Source organism: Lissotriton helveticus, chromosome 8, assembly GCF_964261635.1.
Source record: "Lissotriton helveticus chromosome 8, aLisHel1.1, whole genome shotgun sequence".
In the NCBI taxonomy this organism is placed as follows: domain Eukaryota; kingdom Metazoa; phylum Chordata; class Amphibia; order Caudata; family Salamandridae; genus Lissotriton; species Lissotriton helveticus.
Window position 1 is genome coordinate 105,730,857 of NC_136069.1, and position 18,536 is coordinate 105,749,392.

The following is an 18,536-nucleotide window of genomic DNA, read 5'->3' on the forward strand; positions in this document are numbered from 1 at the left end:
ACTCTGAATCTGCACTCTGCACTCTGAATCTGCACTCTGCACTCTGAATCTGCACTCTGAATCTGCACTCTGCACTCTGAATCTGCACTCTGCACTCTGAATCTGCACTCTGAATCTGCACTCTGCACTCTGAATCTGCACTCTGCACTCTGAATCTGCACTCTGAATCTGCACTCTGAATCTGCACCCTGCACTCTGAATCTGCACTCTGAATCTGCACTCTGCACTCTGCACTCTGAATCTGCACTCTGAATCTGCACTCTGCACTCTGAATCTGCACTCTGAATCTGCACTCTGAATCTGAATCTGCACTCTGAATCTGCACTCTGCACTCTGAATCTGCACTCTGAATCTGCACTCTGAATCTGCACTCTGAATTTGCACTCTGAATCTGCACTCTGAATCTGCACTCTGAATCTGCACTCTGCACTCTGAATCTGCACTCTGAATCTGCACTCTGAATCTGCACTCTGAATCTGCACTCTGAATCTGCACTCTGAATCTGCACTCTGCATCTGCACTCTGCACACTGAATCTGCACACTGAATCTGCACTCTGAATCTGCACTCTGAATCTGCAATCTACACTCTGCACTCTGAATCTGCACTCTGCACTCTGAATCTGCACTCTGCACTCTGAATCTGCACTCTGAATCTGCACTCTGCACTCTGAATCTGCACTCTGAATCTGCACTCTGCACTCTGAATCTGCACTCTGAATCTGCACTCTGAATCTGCACTCTGCACTCTGAATCTGCACTCTGAATCTGCACTCTGCACTCTGAATCTGCACCCTGCACTCTGAATCTGCACTCTGAATCTGCACTCTGCACTCTGAATCTGCACTCTGCACTCTGAATCTGCACTCTGAATCTGCACTCTGAATCTGCACTCTGCACTCTGAATCTGCACTCTGAATCTGCACTCTGAATCTGAATCTGCACTCTGAATCTGCACTCTGCACTCTGAATCTGCACTCTGAATCTGCACTCTGAATCTGCACTCTGAATCTGCACTCTGAATCTGCACTCTGAATCTGCACTGTGAATCTGCACTCTGCATCTGCACTCTGAATCTGCACTCTGCACACTGAATCTGCACACTGAATCTGCACTCTGAATCTGCACTCTGAATCTGCACTCTGAATCTGCACTCTGAATCTGCACTCTGCGCTCTGAATCTGCACTCTGAATCTGCACTCTGCACTCTGAATCTGCACTCTGAATCTGCACTCTGCACTCTGAATCTGCACTCTGAATCTGCACTCTGCACTCTGAATCTGCACTCTGAATCTGCACTCTGAATCTGCACTCTGAATCTGCACTCTGAATCTGCACTCTGAATCTGCACTCTGCACTCTGAATCTGCACTCTGAATCTGCACTCTGAATCTGCACTCTGAATCTGCACTCTGACTCTGCACTCTGAATCTGCACTCTGAATCTACACTCTGCACTCACAATCTGCACTCTGAATCTGCACTCTGCACTCTGAATCTGCACTCTGAATCTGCACTCTGAATCTGCACTCTGAATCTGCACTCTGAATCTGCACTCTGCGCTCTGAATCTGCGCTCTGAATCTGCACTCTGAATCTGCACTCTGCACTCTGAATCTGCACTCTGAATCTGCACTCTGCACTCTGAATCTGCACTCTGAATCTGCACTCTGAATCTGCACTCTGCACTCTGAATCTGCACTCTGAATCTGCACTCTGCACTCTGAATCTGCACTCTGCACTCTGAATCTGCACTCTGAATCTGCACTCTGCACTCTGAATCTGCACTCTGCACTCTGAATCTGCACTCTGCACTCTGAATCTGCACTCTGCACTCTGAATCTGCACTCTGAATCTGCACTCTGAATCTGCACTCTGAATCTGCACTCTGAATCTGCACTCTGACTCTGCACTCTGACCTCTGAATCTGCACTCTGCACTCACAATCTGCACTCTGCACTCACAGTCTGCACTCTGCACTCACAATCTGCACTCTGCACTCACAATCTGCACTCTGCACTCACAATCTGCACTCACAATCTGCACTCACAATCTGCACTCACAATCTGCACTCTGCACTCACAATCTGCACTCACAATCTGCACTCTAAATCTGCACTCTGAATCTGCACTCTGAATCTGCACTCACAATCTGCACTCTGCACACTGCACTCTGAATCTGCACTCTGCACTCTACATATGGTATGTTATGCTTACATACGTTCCATGTATATGCCACATTTAGTTAAGAATATATGTTCTGTTAGTTACATTACTTTGTTTGTATACCCTTTTATGCTCCAGTTGAGGTGCACGTAACCTCCACTACCAGTATGCACTGTTAATAAAAACAAACTTTTTATCAGAACATGGTGTCTCTAATGATGTGGACTCACCTGGTAATGTGTATGCCTTCCGGATGCTTTTAATTCTGTTTGTGAAAATCCAGGTTAGTTCGGGTAATGAAAGGTCTCACTAAAGTTTCAACAAACCGGTTGCGCAGTTTAAAAAAAAAGACAAGTCTGAGGCATGAAAGGAGCCGAGGCATCGAGCGACCATATGGAGAGGGAGGGGGTGGTGATTAGCGAGCGAGAAGAAAAGCCAGAAACACCAGGGGGGGCGGAGAAGCCGAACCCTCTGAAGTAGTTCACGGCCTGGCGCCCGTGAAAAAAAAAAGCAATTAGGGGGGAGGAGAAGGGAGGCCAGCACACCGCGCACGCCAGGTAAGCCCTTTGATGTGCTGGGCTGGCCGTGAATGCGCGTGCTTGTTTGCTCACGTGATTCACGTGAACTCTAAGAAAACCGCAGTGCAAGAAGCCCTTAGTTTGACGAGGATTTCGAGCACTTGAATTCTCGATCCCTCAATGCGCTTGCGCGCATTGTAGGTCACGAGACCTAAAAATGAATGTGCTTCCGAAATTTTTGTACCTCTTTCCAAATATACCAATTCCGCTTACAAATCGTTTCTTTAACACGCTCCGTTCGCATTTAATCAAGTTGGTATGGGGCAACAGAAAGCCTAGAGTATGCTGGCAAATCATGACGCTCCCCTACAATAGAGGAGGTTTCGAGGTTCCCGACTTGCAAATATATTACCTGGCAGAACAATGCAGCTTTGCACAGGCTTGGTATCACCCAGACGCTAGGATACCTTTCCTGCGTCCCGAATCAAACTTTGTGCTACCGGACACCCTGGCTTCAGTCCTGCCCTTGGGTATCCCCAGAGACACCACAGATATTCAACCGGTCTCCACGACTAGCTGGGCCTGGATAAAACTAAGTCGCATATTGAAAGTTCCATCACTGTATTCCTCTGCCTTGCCGCCTCCCAATTCCAGATGGTTACCGATTACAGGCAAAAAGCTAGTTCAAAAGACCAGTACTAAATTTAATATTCTTAAGATGGGGGACCTTTACCCTGGTGGCCACATTTTCGACCCAGACGCTGAGGCCCTCTTCCCTGACGTCACCTTTATGGACAAATTTATTCTAATGAGAATGCGTTCCGCCTTGAGGGCCAGGTTCCCGGAGTATCCACTGGAGCGTGCTTCCTTCCCCCTGCTCACTGTAGTGATTAACAGCAGCAGGGGAGTCCATCTTATGTCCCAGCTCTACAGAGCATGCGTTGACATTCTACCAGTTACAGATGACAAGATACGCAAGGCGTGGGAAGTATCAGATATCAGATGAGCAATTGGCAGCCTGTTGTGCAGTTACCAAATATGTCTCCCTTAACAGTCCACACAAACTGATCCATTATAATTTTTTACGCAGAATGTACATCACCCTGGCTAAAATGCATAGAATAGATTCTACCAGACCGCATTCCTCTCAGCGATGCAACTCCCCGTATGCAGATTATTCACATCTCGCCTGGACATGCCCCAACATTCATAATTTCTGGATTGGTATACACAGTACGCTTAGTGGGATGGTGGGGAAACGGGTAGAACCCCTGCCGAAGATTGCCTTTCTGGGTTATGTAGTGCAGTTTCCACAGAAAATTCGCAGATTTGTCGCTATCTGTTTACTATTGGCTAAAAGAGAAGTCGCTATACGTTGGGGCAGTAGACGTGCGTCCACAGAACATCACTGGATCCAAAGCAAACTATATGCCAACACAATCCCCCCAACATCCAGATCCACGGATATTTGGGGCCCCTATTTGGGCCTACTTGACGGCGCAGCAGCAAGACCCTCCCACTCAGCAGGAGCAGGGCTTAGTTCCAACGGGTGTAGGATAGATCGGCGGAGCAAGGTTTCTCCCAGAACACATACATATTGTATGATGGTTGCATATAGATAATAACTATTGGCATGGTCTGAGAGAGGTTGGATGATGAAGCAGGGTTGGGGGTGGGAGAGATTGGCGGACGCTTAATGAAGGCAGATGAGAAATGTCTATATTGTAAATCTCCTAGATGTGCCTGTCTGAACAATGTATAATGTGAATGATCTGATACACTTGAATACTTGTACTGTCAATCACACATCCTTAATGCAACATTGATGTTCTTATGAAAATGCTTAAATAAAGTTTTTAAAAAAACATCCCTATTATATTGCACTTGGATAAATAGGTCAGCTTAACAGTATCCAGATAGATGCAACTGGGCTCAATCTCCATTCGCGACACTGCATCTATCTATGTATCTTTGCTGGTCGGTTCCTTGTTGATATGTCATCCGAAGAAACTTGGACTGCTAAGGACCCCTCGGACTCTTGAGGTGCTACAATATCTATGCAATGTATATTTGGATTCTTTGTGTGGCCTCAATAAAAATGATTTAAACATAAATGTCGAGTTCAATTTAGAACATTTCTTTTCTAAGTGACGAGAGTTATAATTATCCTTACATTTTACAGAACATATATACAAAATGGTATTTGTCAATTGTAATAGGCAGTACAAGAATACTAGAGAAATTTGTGAGGTATTTATGGGATTGCAGAGCAATTAAATATGGATAATTAGAGCAGTCACCAGATGACTTAGAGGAGGAGTAGATGTGTGCTATGTCAAGAATATGTGAAGCAAGAATTGGAAAGGGCAGCAGAGCGGGTCATAGGTCCAAACAGTCAGATTTCCCATTAGAAAGGCACCGTTTGGAAAGGACACCCAAGAAGTATCTGAAAAATATATAAACTAGGAGATTGCTGCCTACATTGATTTCCTTCAGGGCCGACTGACTGATGGTGAGACAGGGCTTTAGAAATTTCGCGGTGGGTGGCAGGCATGCCAGTGTCACAGGCAGTGTGGGCAGTTAGTTTCTTCAAAAGAGTGTTCATAAGTGTTTGATTGGGGGCAGGCTCTGTGCCTTGGAGAAAGAGATGTATTATCACGGTCATTCAGTCAAGAGTGAGCTTTGGAAGAAATCATCAAAGCAAGGTGCTAATCACTTTTCTACTGGCAGGTGTGAGACTTTGTTCTAGCTTCCTAACTTCAGAAGAACTCACAGGAAAGGGTGTGAAGGGAGTCAGAGTGGACAGCACAGGAGCTCAGCAGGTTGATTAGAAAAGTGGAAAGTAGAAAGATGAATCAGAATTGTTCGTTGTGACATTCAAGATTTTAGAAAAATGTCATCAAGCCTTCTTGGGATTTTGCACCACAAGGCAAATTTATAAAGATTTGCAAAGTAATAAACTTACAAAAACTCTTCAGTTTGTCTCCCTATTGTGAAGTTGCTTAATTTATCCTATTTGTATTTTAGGCCTTTTCTGCCCTTCTTGTCTGCTATATAGAACAGCCCCTTGTCTTATTCGTCTGTCAGTCCTACTCCGTTTACATTCCAACTAGGTTTGTTTTTTAGGTTGCTGAGATTATTGCTTTGCCATTTATTTGTAGTTTTAGTGCCTGTTTCTTTTACGTTTGTGGTGTTGCACCACTGTAGTGTGTATTGGTTACACACTAAAGCGGAGGTCCTTCATACATGATGGTCTCAGCTGAAGGTGTCTACATTTTACTGTGCTTGCTTGCTATAAAAGAACATTTGATTGACAGAATGCTGAAAAAAGTCAAATATTCTCCCCAATACAAAGATCTGGGCCTAAATCAATCGTTTGTTTGCTCCCCATGCCATTCCAGTTGAAACCCAGCCATATACAAATCAATCTAGACCCTGCTCCCCATGGGAAGAGTCCAGCCCAGGTCCTCCCTTGACCGGAAACGGGCATCCTGGGATCGGCTTCAGGGTATCAAACTTCCAGCCAAGCTAGCTTGACTCCAGTGACACAGAGCGCATGGGACCCTCGTCTGGGCATACCCGTCCCACTCAGGGTGACAAATGCAAAAAGAATAATTGATGGACAGAATGCTGAACCATGTGAAACATTCACCTCAATATGCCTTGGATTCAAGCTAGTCTGTCTGATGAGGGGTGATACACCAAAATCGGTCCCAGGATGCTTGTTTCTGGTCCAGGGAGGACCTGCCTGGCAGTTCGGGGTGGACTGTTCCCAGAGGAGCAGGGTCAAGACTGATTGGCATATGGTTGGGTCCAAACTGGGATGGTATAGTGAGCAAAAGAACAATGGATTAAACCTAGATCCTTTGATTGGGGATGAGTGGTTGAAAGGTTCAGAACTATGTCCAAAATCTTGTTGTGTTTGCCATGTTATCCCTGTATGTGTCCATTGGTTCCTGTGTAGTTCATGGCCTAAATCCATATCACAAAGTGAGCGAGTCATTACTACTCAAAGTCCTGCAATCTAGCCTGATTCAGACTTCCACTTCTTGGGTTTGTCGTAGTGTCTGGTGCACTGAAACGTAATCATGCATTCCGTTTTTGTATTTCAGGTCTTTGTCCGTTGGCTATTGGGACAGATGGAGGAGGATCTGTCCGGATTCCGTCGTCTTTCTGTGGGGTCGTGGGACTGAAAAGTAAGTGTTCTTTGATGGTACATGATCAGTGATGTTTTAGGCATTGGCAGTGAAGTCAACAGCACTGTCAAAAACAGTAAACCCATACATCTGTGCTACTGCTAAGTTCAGCTCACATCTCTTCGTTTATGTGGTTCTTCTTAACTGGTTAGATCCGATTTATACTTGCAAAACACGTACACCTGGATTTATTTGAATATACCTTTAAAGAGGAGAGTCATTCAAAAGCAAAACATATTGGGCCTACCTCACAAAAGGAACTTGCACTTTTAAGTAATATACACTTTTTGTTTATTCCCAAAATGTGAGTGTAAATATTATCCCCCCCCTCTCCCAAGAACATGCAGTAAGCCCAGCACCACATATGGACAATAATTGGTACTGCAGCTCCCTCCCTGATGGAGGTAGGGTATTAAAAAAATCCCATAGAAAATAATATTACATTGTTTAAAATAGTTAAAAATATATTTTAATGTTAAATACAATCTCAAAAATAGTGCATATTTATTTAAGTATAACTTTTTAATATCTGTTTTGAATACAAACATTAATGTATCAATGTTTTGTTAAGATATAGCCACATTGTTTTTATTCAGCTCTTTACATCACTTTGAATAATTAATGCATAATCAAAAAAATGTCTTTAGGTGTGAATGTATTTTTTAATTTAAACTAAAGATTTTTTATTTTTTTTACATTAATTCAAGATTTATTTCCAAATTAAGTTATAAGTGTTTTAGCATTCGTTTATTTCGTTCTACATTTAAAAGAAATGCATAACATTTGTGTACATTTATATTTCATATAAAAATATTTTAACAATTTAGTTATGAGTCAAATATATATTGTTTTCATTTTCCTCTTACTTTATCATCAGAGAGCTCTGCCCCATGCAGATGACAATTTCTGCCACTGAAAATCCATCTATATAGTTGTTTTTTCCTCGGGGGATGACAGGGACTTGGCATTCATTATGATGAAATCCCAAAATAGATAAAGTCAGCCTGAGGAAAACAAGGCTGATGAAACGGTATTGTGGAGAAACCTCATAAGGAGGAAATACCTTTAGTATTCAAATCCGAAGATTTTTAATAACAAAGTATATCAGGACCGTCTTTTAATCTTGGGCCTTGGGCCTAATTCAAGGGTCCCTGGTTTGAAACCGCGGTCAGATATTTAAACAAAAAAACCTTCTTACAACTCATAAAACATTAGGACTTGTAAGAAGAAATATATTTAAATAAAGGGAGAGTAGGCTAAATCAAAAACACTGGTCCCAGTGTTCTTTTTTGTTTTGTTTATGTCTACCATGACTTAGAAAGAAAAGAACTAAAGGAAGAAAAAACTAATGGAAGACGCGAGCAAAAAAGGAGTAGATAATTCATAAATCAATAAATACGATGTGGGAAGGAAATGCTGCTAGAGGGACAAAGGCCGGAAAAACTGAAAAAAAAGATAACAACAAGAGGCATCATGGGGAAGAAGGGTGAGGTATTTTTTTTAAAAAAAGGTGACGAGAGAATGGGGGTTGTTCTGTAAGGTTCAGGAGGAATCTCTGCTTTAAAAAAAAAAGGAACAAATTAGCGCAGTGGAGGCATGGGGTGAGGGAGGAGGAGGTTATAAGAGCAGAAGGGCTCTAAATGCTCTGGGCTGTGGAGTGGAGGATGGGATAGTGGGTCCCCCTGCTGTCCTTTAGCAAAGGAAAGGATGAAAACAGCAAAAATACAACCTGGAAGAAACCTTTTTCACCAAGAAAGGCTTTCATCCGCTTGGTAACATCAAGCAGGTGAAAGCCATTCTATAAGACACATTTATCAACAATGGTTTGATGAAAAAGGTTATTTAAAGCCAGTGTCTTCATGAAGGATTTTCTTTGGAAAAACACTGAGTAGTTGAGCAGCCGCAAAGTCATACATTTGTGGATATTCACAACCCATGCTGATTGTCTTCCATGCTGAATCTGTGCTCATATCTTTAGTGTCAGATAATACAGAAATATAAGCGTACATTTGGTGTAGAAATGATCTAAAGCCTCAGTATTTTGTTTGGTCATTTTAGGTGATTTTGTTTATTTTCCGTGAAATAAATTTTTATTGACTAAGCACTTATGCCTCTCTAGTTAGTGAAAGGGATTTCACTAACCATAAAAGCCTCAAGGTGGTTCTCCTGTACGCCCGAGCAATCCTGACGAGGCAGAGGAAAAAAGTCTTGTACTATAAGTTTAACTGTAAACTGATGAATATTTCACCTTAGGAACATCTGTAAGATTAGTGTTAGGTTTTCTTGCAAGGGATTTAGCAAATCTTATAAAAGTCAGAAACTCACTCCAATGAAAGGAGCAGACCTCCAGTCAATTGATTTCCAATGTTTAAAAAGCACTTTCTTAATCAGCTTCGCAACTCAAACGGGCAAAACAGGTGTTGTCAGCACATTAGTAAATTGTATTCCAGGAAGACAATCCATCTCAGGTAGGTTTTTCTGAAACAACATTAAATACTAGTTAATGGCCACTATGGACCACCGTAAACTTTAATCTACCATTTTTGTGTTTTTCCCTAAGGTACGTTTGGTCGCATCAGTGCTCACGGGTCTCTCCCGCTCTCCTATTCCACTGTCAGCTTTGGTAAGAAACGTACTTTTACTTTCTTAGGAAGCACGTGGGTGAAGCGGGCTCCACTGGACAGTGCATGGGTGTGCTACAGACTGCAGAATTGCTGGAACTGGAAATAAATTACTCTGGGTTCCCATACATTGGGGTCAAGGTGTGGCCACAAAAAGAGGGTGGAGTCACGTGAAGGGCGGAGTCATAAAAAGCAGCCTGCCAGTCAATGCATAAAATTTTTTTTTAACTGCACAAATAAACTGCACTCACAAGAAAGGAGAGATGTTACAGTAAGTCTGTTCTGTCTAAATTAGTTGCAAAATCTGCGTTTTAAAATATCTCATTTGGTGAAGGAACCTGCTGCCAAAATCTTTGCGTGCCCAGTAAATTTAAGGTAATAATGATGGTAAGATAACTCTGGCGGTTAATGCACTAACTGGAGAGAACAGTGTTTGTCTAGTTTAGTCACAGTTTTGACCTATTAAGGAGCATAGAAGGTTAATGTGTCTCCTGCAAAGCACACTGTAACATGCAGATGACAGGATTTTATATTATGTAGATCGGTCAGTGACTGCTTTTGAATAAGATCTTTATATTACTTGCAGTTCATATATTGCAGTCCATTTAATATAGCACAGTGAGCTAGGAGCCGGTATAAAACAGCTACATGCAAACCTAAAGGCATGGGTTTAGACCTTTATTGTTTTTTCCAATTCTATTATTAAAAGGCTGATAAAAGGTTTTTTTTGGGTAGTAAAACGGTTTTATTAGTACAGAGAACCCCAAGCACTGCGTTGTGTTTTAAATCCTGACGTTGTGTTTCCCTCAGCCATGCACTCATAACATGTAATCCCTACAAGTAACATGGAAGTCTTACTCCTACAACTTGAAGCCCTCTAACGTCCTATACATTGATTTTCACACTTAAAAGCTTTATTGCCAATCTATATGTGTGTGTGATATAGAGCGCTCACACACCTTACACTGAGATGAATAGTGCTATAAAAGAATTATATTAAAAAAAAATAGTCTGTGCTATTTAAATTATTTGTGTAAATACTCCTATAGACCGATATCTCTCAAATTCTTACAGTGTATGCACAGTGCCTGTACAGTGATTGTACAATGTAAAAGCTTGTTACAAAAAGTAGTTTCTCTTATCACTTGTGGAGTCATAGCAAGTTGTGTCTTTGTTTCCCTCCATTACATGGGCATCTCGGTATCAAGGTCCCAATAGCTCCCAGCTAGGCGCAATTCTCTAAAACAGAAAAATAGGCCTCCCCTTTGAAAGTAATACATGCATTATGGTTTCCCAAAGAAAATAGACAGATTACGGAACCAGTTGTAGAGTGAGTTTGCAATCAAAATTGGAACTTGAGAGTCTGACTTGGTTGCAGTGTTGTTTAAAACCCAGGTTGGGATTGAACAGAACGGTGCGGACCATTCGTCTACAGAACATTGGACCACCAGCGTTGAATCCACCATGGTTTGAAATTATTAAATTACAGCTCGCGAGCCATTACCCTTTTTCTTGTTAAATGAAAATCTGTATTCAGGCAGCTTGATGAAAGAGTGATGTATGCATTGGTATCTATAACGGTATTCCCACACATTAAAGGGTTCGGACTTCTGACGCTTGGGGCTTTCAATCTTTACCAAAGGGCTTTGATGTGTCTCCATCATGCATTCCCCTAACACCAATTTAATTGCTAGAAAATGTCATGAGTCTTTTTAATTAGTGTGATGCCAGTATATCAAATTGATAGCTCAAACTATTGTTTTAATGAATAGAATGTGTAAAGATATGATTTTTTTTTAGCTATTTTGTTTATTCCATGAAGGTATACTGAGCTGTTTTTACTCTTTCTTTTCCTCTGTGGCTTTGATTTGCCCTGTGTTGCATAAGAGATCTATCAATATGACATATAAGTATTTATATGTGTTGCCTGTATATGCTGTTTTCTGATTGTCTCTTCTTTCTATGGCAGGTCCTCTCTGCACCTCTGTACTAGACTGTGCACTTGCTTACACAATGCTCTCTGGCGCTGATCCAGCGTACCCATACGGTGAGGAATCATGTTTTAGTAACAAGTGCTTTGTGACTGTGCTCCACTAGAATTTGATTATTACAATTTAGATTGTAATAATTACATGTTGCAAAACATGCTGTGACACTTGAAAAGAGATGTCTGGTACTGACCCACAGGAGGTGTGCCTTTGGCGTTTGGGCTCCAAGTTGTGCAGAGTGTGCTGTCAAGCACCTGAAGATGATCTGGGACCGTGAAGGACGGATCCACCCTCGCTCTCAAGGTCGATCCCAAGAAATTTCTTTTGTGGTCCAAGTCATCCAGTAATTAAAAGCTGTAGGATATTTTGCTATTTGTTTTGTCCTTGGCAGCAAGACCTTGCAGTGGGTACTGTTAAAGGGTATTTATTGGCCCGTTCAGATTTTCTGCATTTACCGGACGAAACACCCATATTTAAATCACCTGACGTGATGCATTTTCTTAATGGTTTGGCACGTTCTCGCTCAAACTACTTTTGATGTCAGATTGGGACCTTAATTTGGTCCTGCCATTTCTCCTGTGTGCTTCATGCAGACTGATGCAAAGCTGTCTTTGCGTCTTCGGACCCTAAAGACTGTCTTCCTCATTGCTATCACTTCAACTCGTTGCGTGATTGAGCTCCAGACTCTCTTGACGCAATCGCACTACACCACCTGTTTCCCAGGCAAACTGGTGCTACAGACCAGCCAGCATTCTTGCCGAAAGTGGCGACACCTTTTCATGTTGGGCAATTTATCATCCTCCCTATGTTCTTTGCTCTGCTTCACCCCTCGAAAGAGGAGTAGAGACTCTGTAAGCTGGTCCCCAAAAAGAGCAATAAGCTTTGATATTGATTGTGCCAAAAACTATAGGGTAGACAGTCAGCTTTGTGTGGGGTTCTCTGGGACAAAGGAAGGCAAGTTGATGCAAAGAAGGATGTCAAGGTGGCTATTCCTACACATTTAAGATCTTCTACGTATTGGCCCAAAAACATCCTCCGGAAGGACTGAGGGCTCATTCCACCACGGTGAAGGTTGCCACCTCTACGCTGGCGTACCAGTCATTGTCATCTACCGGACTGCCACATGGGCGTTGGTGCACTTGTTCACCAGGCACTGCTGCCTTGACAACCAGGTCTGAAGTGAAGGGTACTTCATCCGGTCGGTCCTGTAGGACTTTTTTGTCTGAGCCCACTCCACAGAGCGTCCACCTTTGGAAGGTACTGTTTGGTATCTATTCTGAAGTTGAGGAATCTGCAGTTAGAAGTGTCCATTAAAAGAGCAAGCTACTTACTTTCAGTAAAACTTCTGGGGGATACTCTAATTGCAGATTCCTCACTGCACTTCTACCCACCCCCCCATCCTGTGGAGTGGTCATTTAAAAAGGTCCAAAATTAGAACTGAAAACTGGTACAGACCATAGTTTTGTGCTCCTTGTCTGGGGGTTTGCAAAGAGTCCAGCAAGATACTGGCATCCTTGTGCAGGAACTGTGCTTATATGCACCTCTGCTCTGTCACTGCTGGGGCGGAACAAAGCAAACGTGGAGCCACACAGCATCGCCTAGCGGTGCAAGTGATCATTGCTATGAAAACTTTCCAGGTCAGGTGCGGTGCTTGGGAACATCGAAAGGTGAGGAATCTGTAGTCAGATATAGTATCCACCAGAAAGAGCGTTACTACAGGTACATAACTTGTTCTTTTTGCAAAAAATTGTAACAAAGATAAAAGTTTTACATAAGTGCTGCATGAGAGGTGACAATGCAAGGCAGAGCAGTGCTGGAGGCATTATTGTAGGGTAACAAAGACTGGCTTGTTAGATTGAAGAAGCTGAACTCTTATTATTTATTTATTTTTTTGTACAAAGGCCAAAACAATTTAGAGAGTCAATAACTTGGACAACTAAGGGTTATTTTTGCATCATTGTAAGTGCGAACTACATGTGTATATTGGTGTGGGTAATAAGCAAAATGGACCAACCGATAGGAAAAAGCCTCACCTTTTCATTTGCTGTCAACCTGGTTCATGCAGGTGATCTTGTTAAAGTCAAAGCAACCTCATTACACCACGTAACACCTGGTACCTGTAAGAGCTTACCCTCCAGTCTTGTGTATTTCCATTCAATCTTATGACTAAATGTGTGCAATAATCTGCTTGAACTCTAGTACGCCAACTCTTCTTGACGAATGGGCTTAAAAATGGTGACAAAAGCACTGGATTTGACACTGTTTAGGATCGTAAATCAGGGAAGTCTCTTGCGTGCGGCCTATATGATTAATCCGAACTCGAGCTGACTAATTCTGGAGATTTTGTAAATGTTTAAGGATCTTATTGAGGCACGTACAAAGAGCACTCACACGCATCTTATTTAGAACTACGCACTGCTGCATGCCATCTGCTCAACAAGAGCCGTACCTCCAAAAATCAGATTTGTTTGTAGTTGTGCCAGGTATGGGGAGATTCCTAGGACCATCGACAACCACGTCAACCACAATCATCTGCACAATTGCCCAAAAAATCTTCAAGTCCTCAAATCCGTTAAAGCCCCATGCCAAGTCCAAGTAGCTGCTAATTGGTTCCCAAAAATCCACCACACCTTAATTAAGTGAGCCTAAATCTAGAAAGAATTCTACCCTTCTACAAAAGAAACAGCAGAAGATTTGGCACTGAGTTGTTCACCTCTATGTGTGTATGATCTCAAAGTTGCCGGCTATTGTTCGTTTAGGATGAGGATAATGGAATCTGCTCCGCTATAGGTGGGTGTCATTTAGAACATCCTCAAGGCCAAAACAATCCTATACCCTGATTCAGCTGATTTCAGGTAACTTATTGTCTTGTGCCTCAGTTGAGAGGCTGAGGACTCCTGCGGCTGGCAGAACATTCCCCCTTCTTTGTAAAAATACATTTTCCATTCACCAGTCTGCAAAATGAAGGAAGCCAAAGTGGACAGGCCAAGTGGACGGGCCACCCGCCACTGTCACTAGGAACTCGTAAACAATTTGAATGTCCTCAGTACCCGGCTCTATTCTGGAGCCTACGCAATCTCGCACCCCCCCAAAAAAATATTTGTTTATTTTAAAATTCAAAATCTTAAATTGGCGGGAGCCAGCAATGACTTCCAGGATCTGTGCTGTAAATACCTGGGAAAGCTAAGGGGAGAATCCTCTGGCTTTAGCAGAGGAATAAAGAAAATGGGTGGTATTCCATCCATGCAGTGATAGAAATTCCATGCAGCATCAGAAAGGAGTAGGAAAAAAATGTCTGGCTATAGCTTTAGTGTAGCTCACTTGTGGTGACTGTCCTACAAATTTCAAATGTGCATGCTTCATGCACCCTAACACCTTGATTACAAGGACGGACTAGCCCACCCATGTGGAAACTAACTTACCTTGTGGTAGGTGAAGTGGCATTAAACACAACCAGCTTTCCCTATAGGTATGTGGGGCAAACTACAGTAATGAACTATTGCTGAAATGTTACTGCAACACAAAGGAGGCAGGCATGGGTGTTTATTGGTCTTGGATTGCATATTTGTCCGTCCACAGAGGCCATAGACTGCATGTTCAGGTTGGACTGTTCCTTGAAGAGCATGGTCAGGACAGATGTTCATATGGATAGTCACTGTGCGGCACAGTGGGGGGGGGGAACAGGGATGAACCAGAAGTGTTTGCCAGTGGTTGAGATTAATGAAATATTTCTTCCATATATTTGCAGTCAATTTCACTTGCATAATGTTTGTGGTAAATGTTGAAGTCCTTGGTGATACCACTGGTGTCTCCTCCCTGCAATCTTCCTCTGCAGGTCTTAAGCAGCCGCCAGTCACTTTGGAAGGACTCTACAAATCTGACCTCAAAGACCTCACCCTGGGAGTGGACTGGACTTTCTTCAAGGTGCGTCAAACTAGGTTATTTGCTGCCAAACTTGTTGACCGAGTGAACATGTGAGACTGCAGTTTAGCTTTGACACTATGCTGACTGCTGATGCATTTTAAATGGCCCTTTAAAAGGTCAACCTAAATATAAAATGGACCCTTAAAAAAGATTCAAACTAATATACTCTGCTTCAGTGTCTAAACAAATATCTGCCTGACTGAAAAATGTTTGCCATGACTCCGTGGACATAATATTGTGAAACATGTCCTGAACTAATGGTGCAACTCCAGTACTCCATGAGTAAGCTTTGATTATTGCGTTCCTTTCCAGGCACCATCAAGAAACCAATTACGTTTGTTTTCATTCCTGGAAGTCCCTCCTGTGTTTCCTTTTTAGTGGTCCCAGTCTGGTAGGAGCGCCGGGGTAGGATACGGATGATCCTGTTACTACAAACCGACATTACAACTTAGTGTCTGCCTCCACCAGAACTGGTTGCCACACGTTCTCGATTCATCTAGGATTGGGTTAGATCTACTAGTGCCACTTTTTAGGGTGCTGTACAGGTGGTCATACTTGCACCTCATTGGGGTTTTGACCGCTACCAAAAAGTGTTGGTAGATCACTTTTGATTGGTCCTGAGGAATTGCCATCACTAGATTAAAAGGCAAGAAACATGTCAACCTATTATAATAGCACACATTCCCACACACCTTAAAGTGGGAGAGTGCGTCTTTTAGTTTTTAACCAGGGTAGTGGCCACATCTCATTAAAATTGTTCTGAGTGGACCTCTGCTTCCTGTTTTAACTCACACATACACCTTATTATCACCCATACTCCTATTCATACTAAGGACCCTCACATGCACTTGCACTGCACCCAACGGCTTGGAAAAAAGATCTCTGCCAAGTAGGCCCCTTTAAGGGCGCCTGATCGGGTATTGCACCGCCGACCCAAGTAGGAGCTGGCCCGATGATGAAGCAAGACACCCACTTGTTGGATGTGTGAGGGTCTTTTTCCGAAAAGGAGGAATCCCTTTCTCCTGACCTTGCGTTTCCCCACACACTAGGGTACACTATCCTTTTTATCTGACATCTACCTGCTTGTCTCATTAGGAACTTCATACCTTGTTGGTTATACTTTCTTTTTTAGTGACCATAGATTTGTCATGAATGGTGCTGGAGCACCATCAAAGCCACACCTAAGAAGGGCAGCAAGGAATGAACTAGGCTTGAGTAGAGGCAATCACAGATCCAGGTCATTATGACTTTGCAGGTGTGCTGAACATTTAGTAACCTGGCCAAAGAGTTGGCTATCTCTGTTGGGTGCTATTGGGACAGGAAGGTACAGACAGGTATGGCTGCAGGCCTTGGCTTAGCTGCACTCCTTGATGCATTCCAGGTGGCTGTGAATGAAAAATTGTTAAAGATCCTTGAAAACAAGTGCAGCCCCAGGTTTTATCTAGAACATGTTGTACCTTGGGAAGTAAATATTTCTAGAATTCTACTTCTTTTTAGGTACTTCATAATTTTGCACTTAACCTGGGTTTTTTGCTGCCTCCAGCATGCCGAGGAAGGGCCAAGTACTGAAACAATCTGCCCTGGTGCAGTCTCTTTGAAGCTTTAAGGGGTGAGCGTTGGTTCTTATGATGTGAATTCTGAGTTTGTTCTTTTCTTACTCCTACTTTTGTCTTCTCAGGCTTGTGACCATGAAGTTTTGGAAGTCTGTCAGAAAGGTAAATAGTTTGATTTTGACTGAATTCTTTGTTTTTGACAGTGGTAACTGTGATGTGGGCCCCAAAGACAAGTGTTGGTGTTTTCAATATTTGCAACATTTTCCCATCGGTTCCTTTGTTTCCCTGCAAAGTAAGTGCTCTGTCCTTCCAGCGACAGCCACACATTCAACCGGTGTAAACCGCGCAAGCCTCTGGTTCTGCAAACTCCTACTTCAGGGGCTTCCAACCGTGTTTATAATAAGAACTTCTTAGGTTCCTGAAAAAATCATCTGGAGGTACTAATCATATTAGTGGTGTCATACTGGCCACATGAGACAGGATAACATTAGTGTCCACCCCATGCAAAACTATCCGCAACCATCACCTCAGGGCATCAGTCAGGGTTGGAAGCAGCAATGTAAAAAAGACTTTATCAATTTGGAATGCCTCAAAATAGATAATACATAGCAGCTGGATGTATGATGTTACAACGCGATCAAAATGATCGCGGTACATTGCATCGCTGTTTTTACAACGCAAGTCGCTACAACGACTTGCGCTGTAGGGCGCTGGACTTAGGAATAGTATGATTTACTATTCCAACTCCAGCCTACGTACAGTAGGGAAGGTGTTGGAATAGTAAATCACACTATTCTTTAGTCTAGAGCGCCCTCCAGTGCAAGTCGTGGTAACAGCTTGTGTTGTAAAAGCAACTATGTAAATGTGTTGCTGTATTTTGACCGCCTTGATAAGGTCATTTCCCATAGCAGCTATAGTCGCAGTATACAACGGAAAAAGTTAGTCTCCACAACACCGCATACTAATCAAATATTTGCTTTAAATACAATGGTATATAACATGTGCATTTGAAAAGTGCATGTTCACCCTGGTGGGTACATTGGATCTAAAATAACGTGTATTGTTATCCTGATTGGTGGTTGGAGTGCTTAAACTGCAAACTTAACTGGAAATCCAACAATTTATTTTCCAACCATCAGCTTATGAGTTCTAAACATACTCACATGTTTACTCTCAAATAAACACTTTTCATTTTCGTATACATATATTAATTCAACTAAGCAACTGTGTCTACTTTAGTAGGCTGTGCTGCACACAGGAGAAATACTTCCAGGTAGCTGCAGATCTGCCAGTGTCTCACCAGCTACTTGTTGGAGGAGCCTGTCCTAGATAGTGACAGGAGTTGCTACTTCTCACTGCCGCTCCCAAGCTTACCTGGCTCAACATGGCAGGGGGTAAGGACATCATTGCTACATCCCAGTTCGTTCCTTGGGGTTGATGCTATGCGTGGCCTTAGAAGCTCCTGAGTGTGCATACTTGTGTTCAGACTGGCAGTAAACAATATAGTAGAGCACAGGCTTTCCTTGTGGTCTTTTTGTCACCATAATAGTAAAACGCATATCTTCCAGTAGATGTA

The 18,536-nt window shown here is 42.7% G+C and overlaps 1 protein-coding gene across 1 annotated transcript in view; it reads left to right on the forward strand.

The window, feature by feature from the left end:
- Positions 1-18,536, forward strand: part of LOC144772413 (uncharacterized) — a 277,094-nt gene that overhangs the window by 208,137 nt on the left and 50,421 nt on the right. Inside the window, exons 10-14 of the mRNA XM_078656706.1 lie at positions 6,791-6,874; positions 9,435-9,497; positions 11,465-11,542; positions 15,319-15,407; positions 17,086-17,122. Of these exons, the coding sequence (XP_078512832.1) occupies positions 6,791-6,874; positions 9,435-9,497; positions 11,465-11,542; positions 15,319-15,407; positions 17,086-17,122 (351 nt within the window). The remainder of the gene's footprint in view (positions 1-6,790; positions 6,875-9,434; positions 9,498-11,464; positions 11,543-15,318; positions 15,408-17,085; positions 17,123-18,536) is intronic.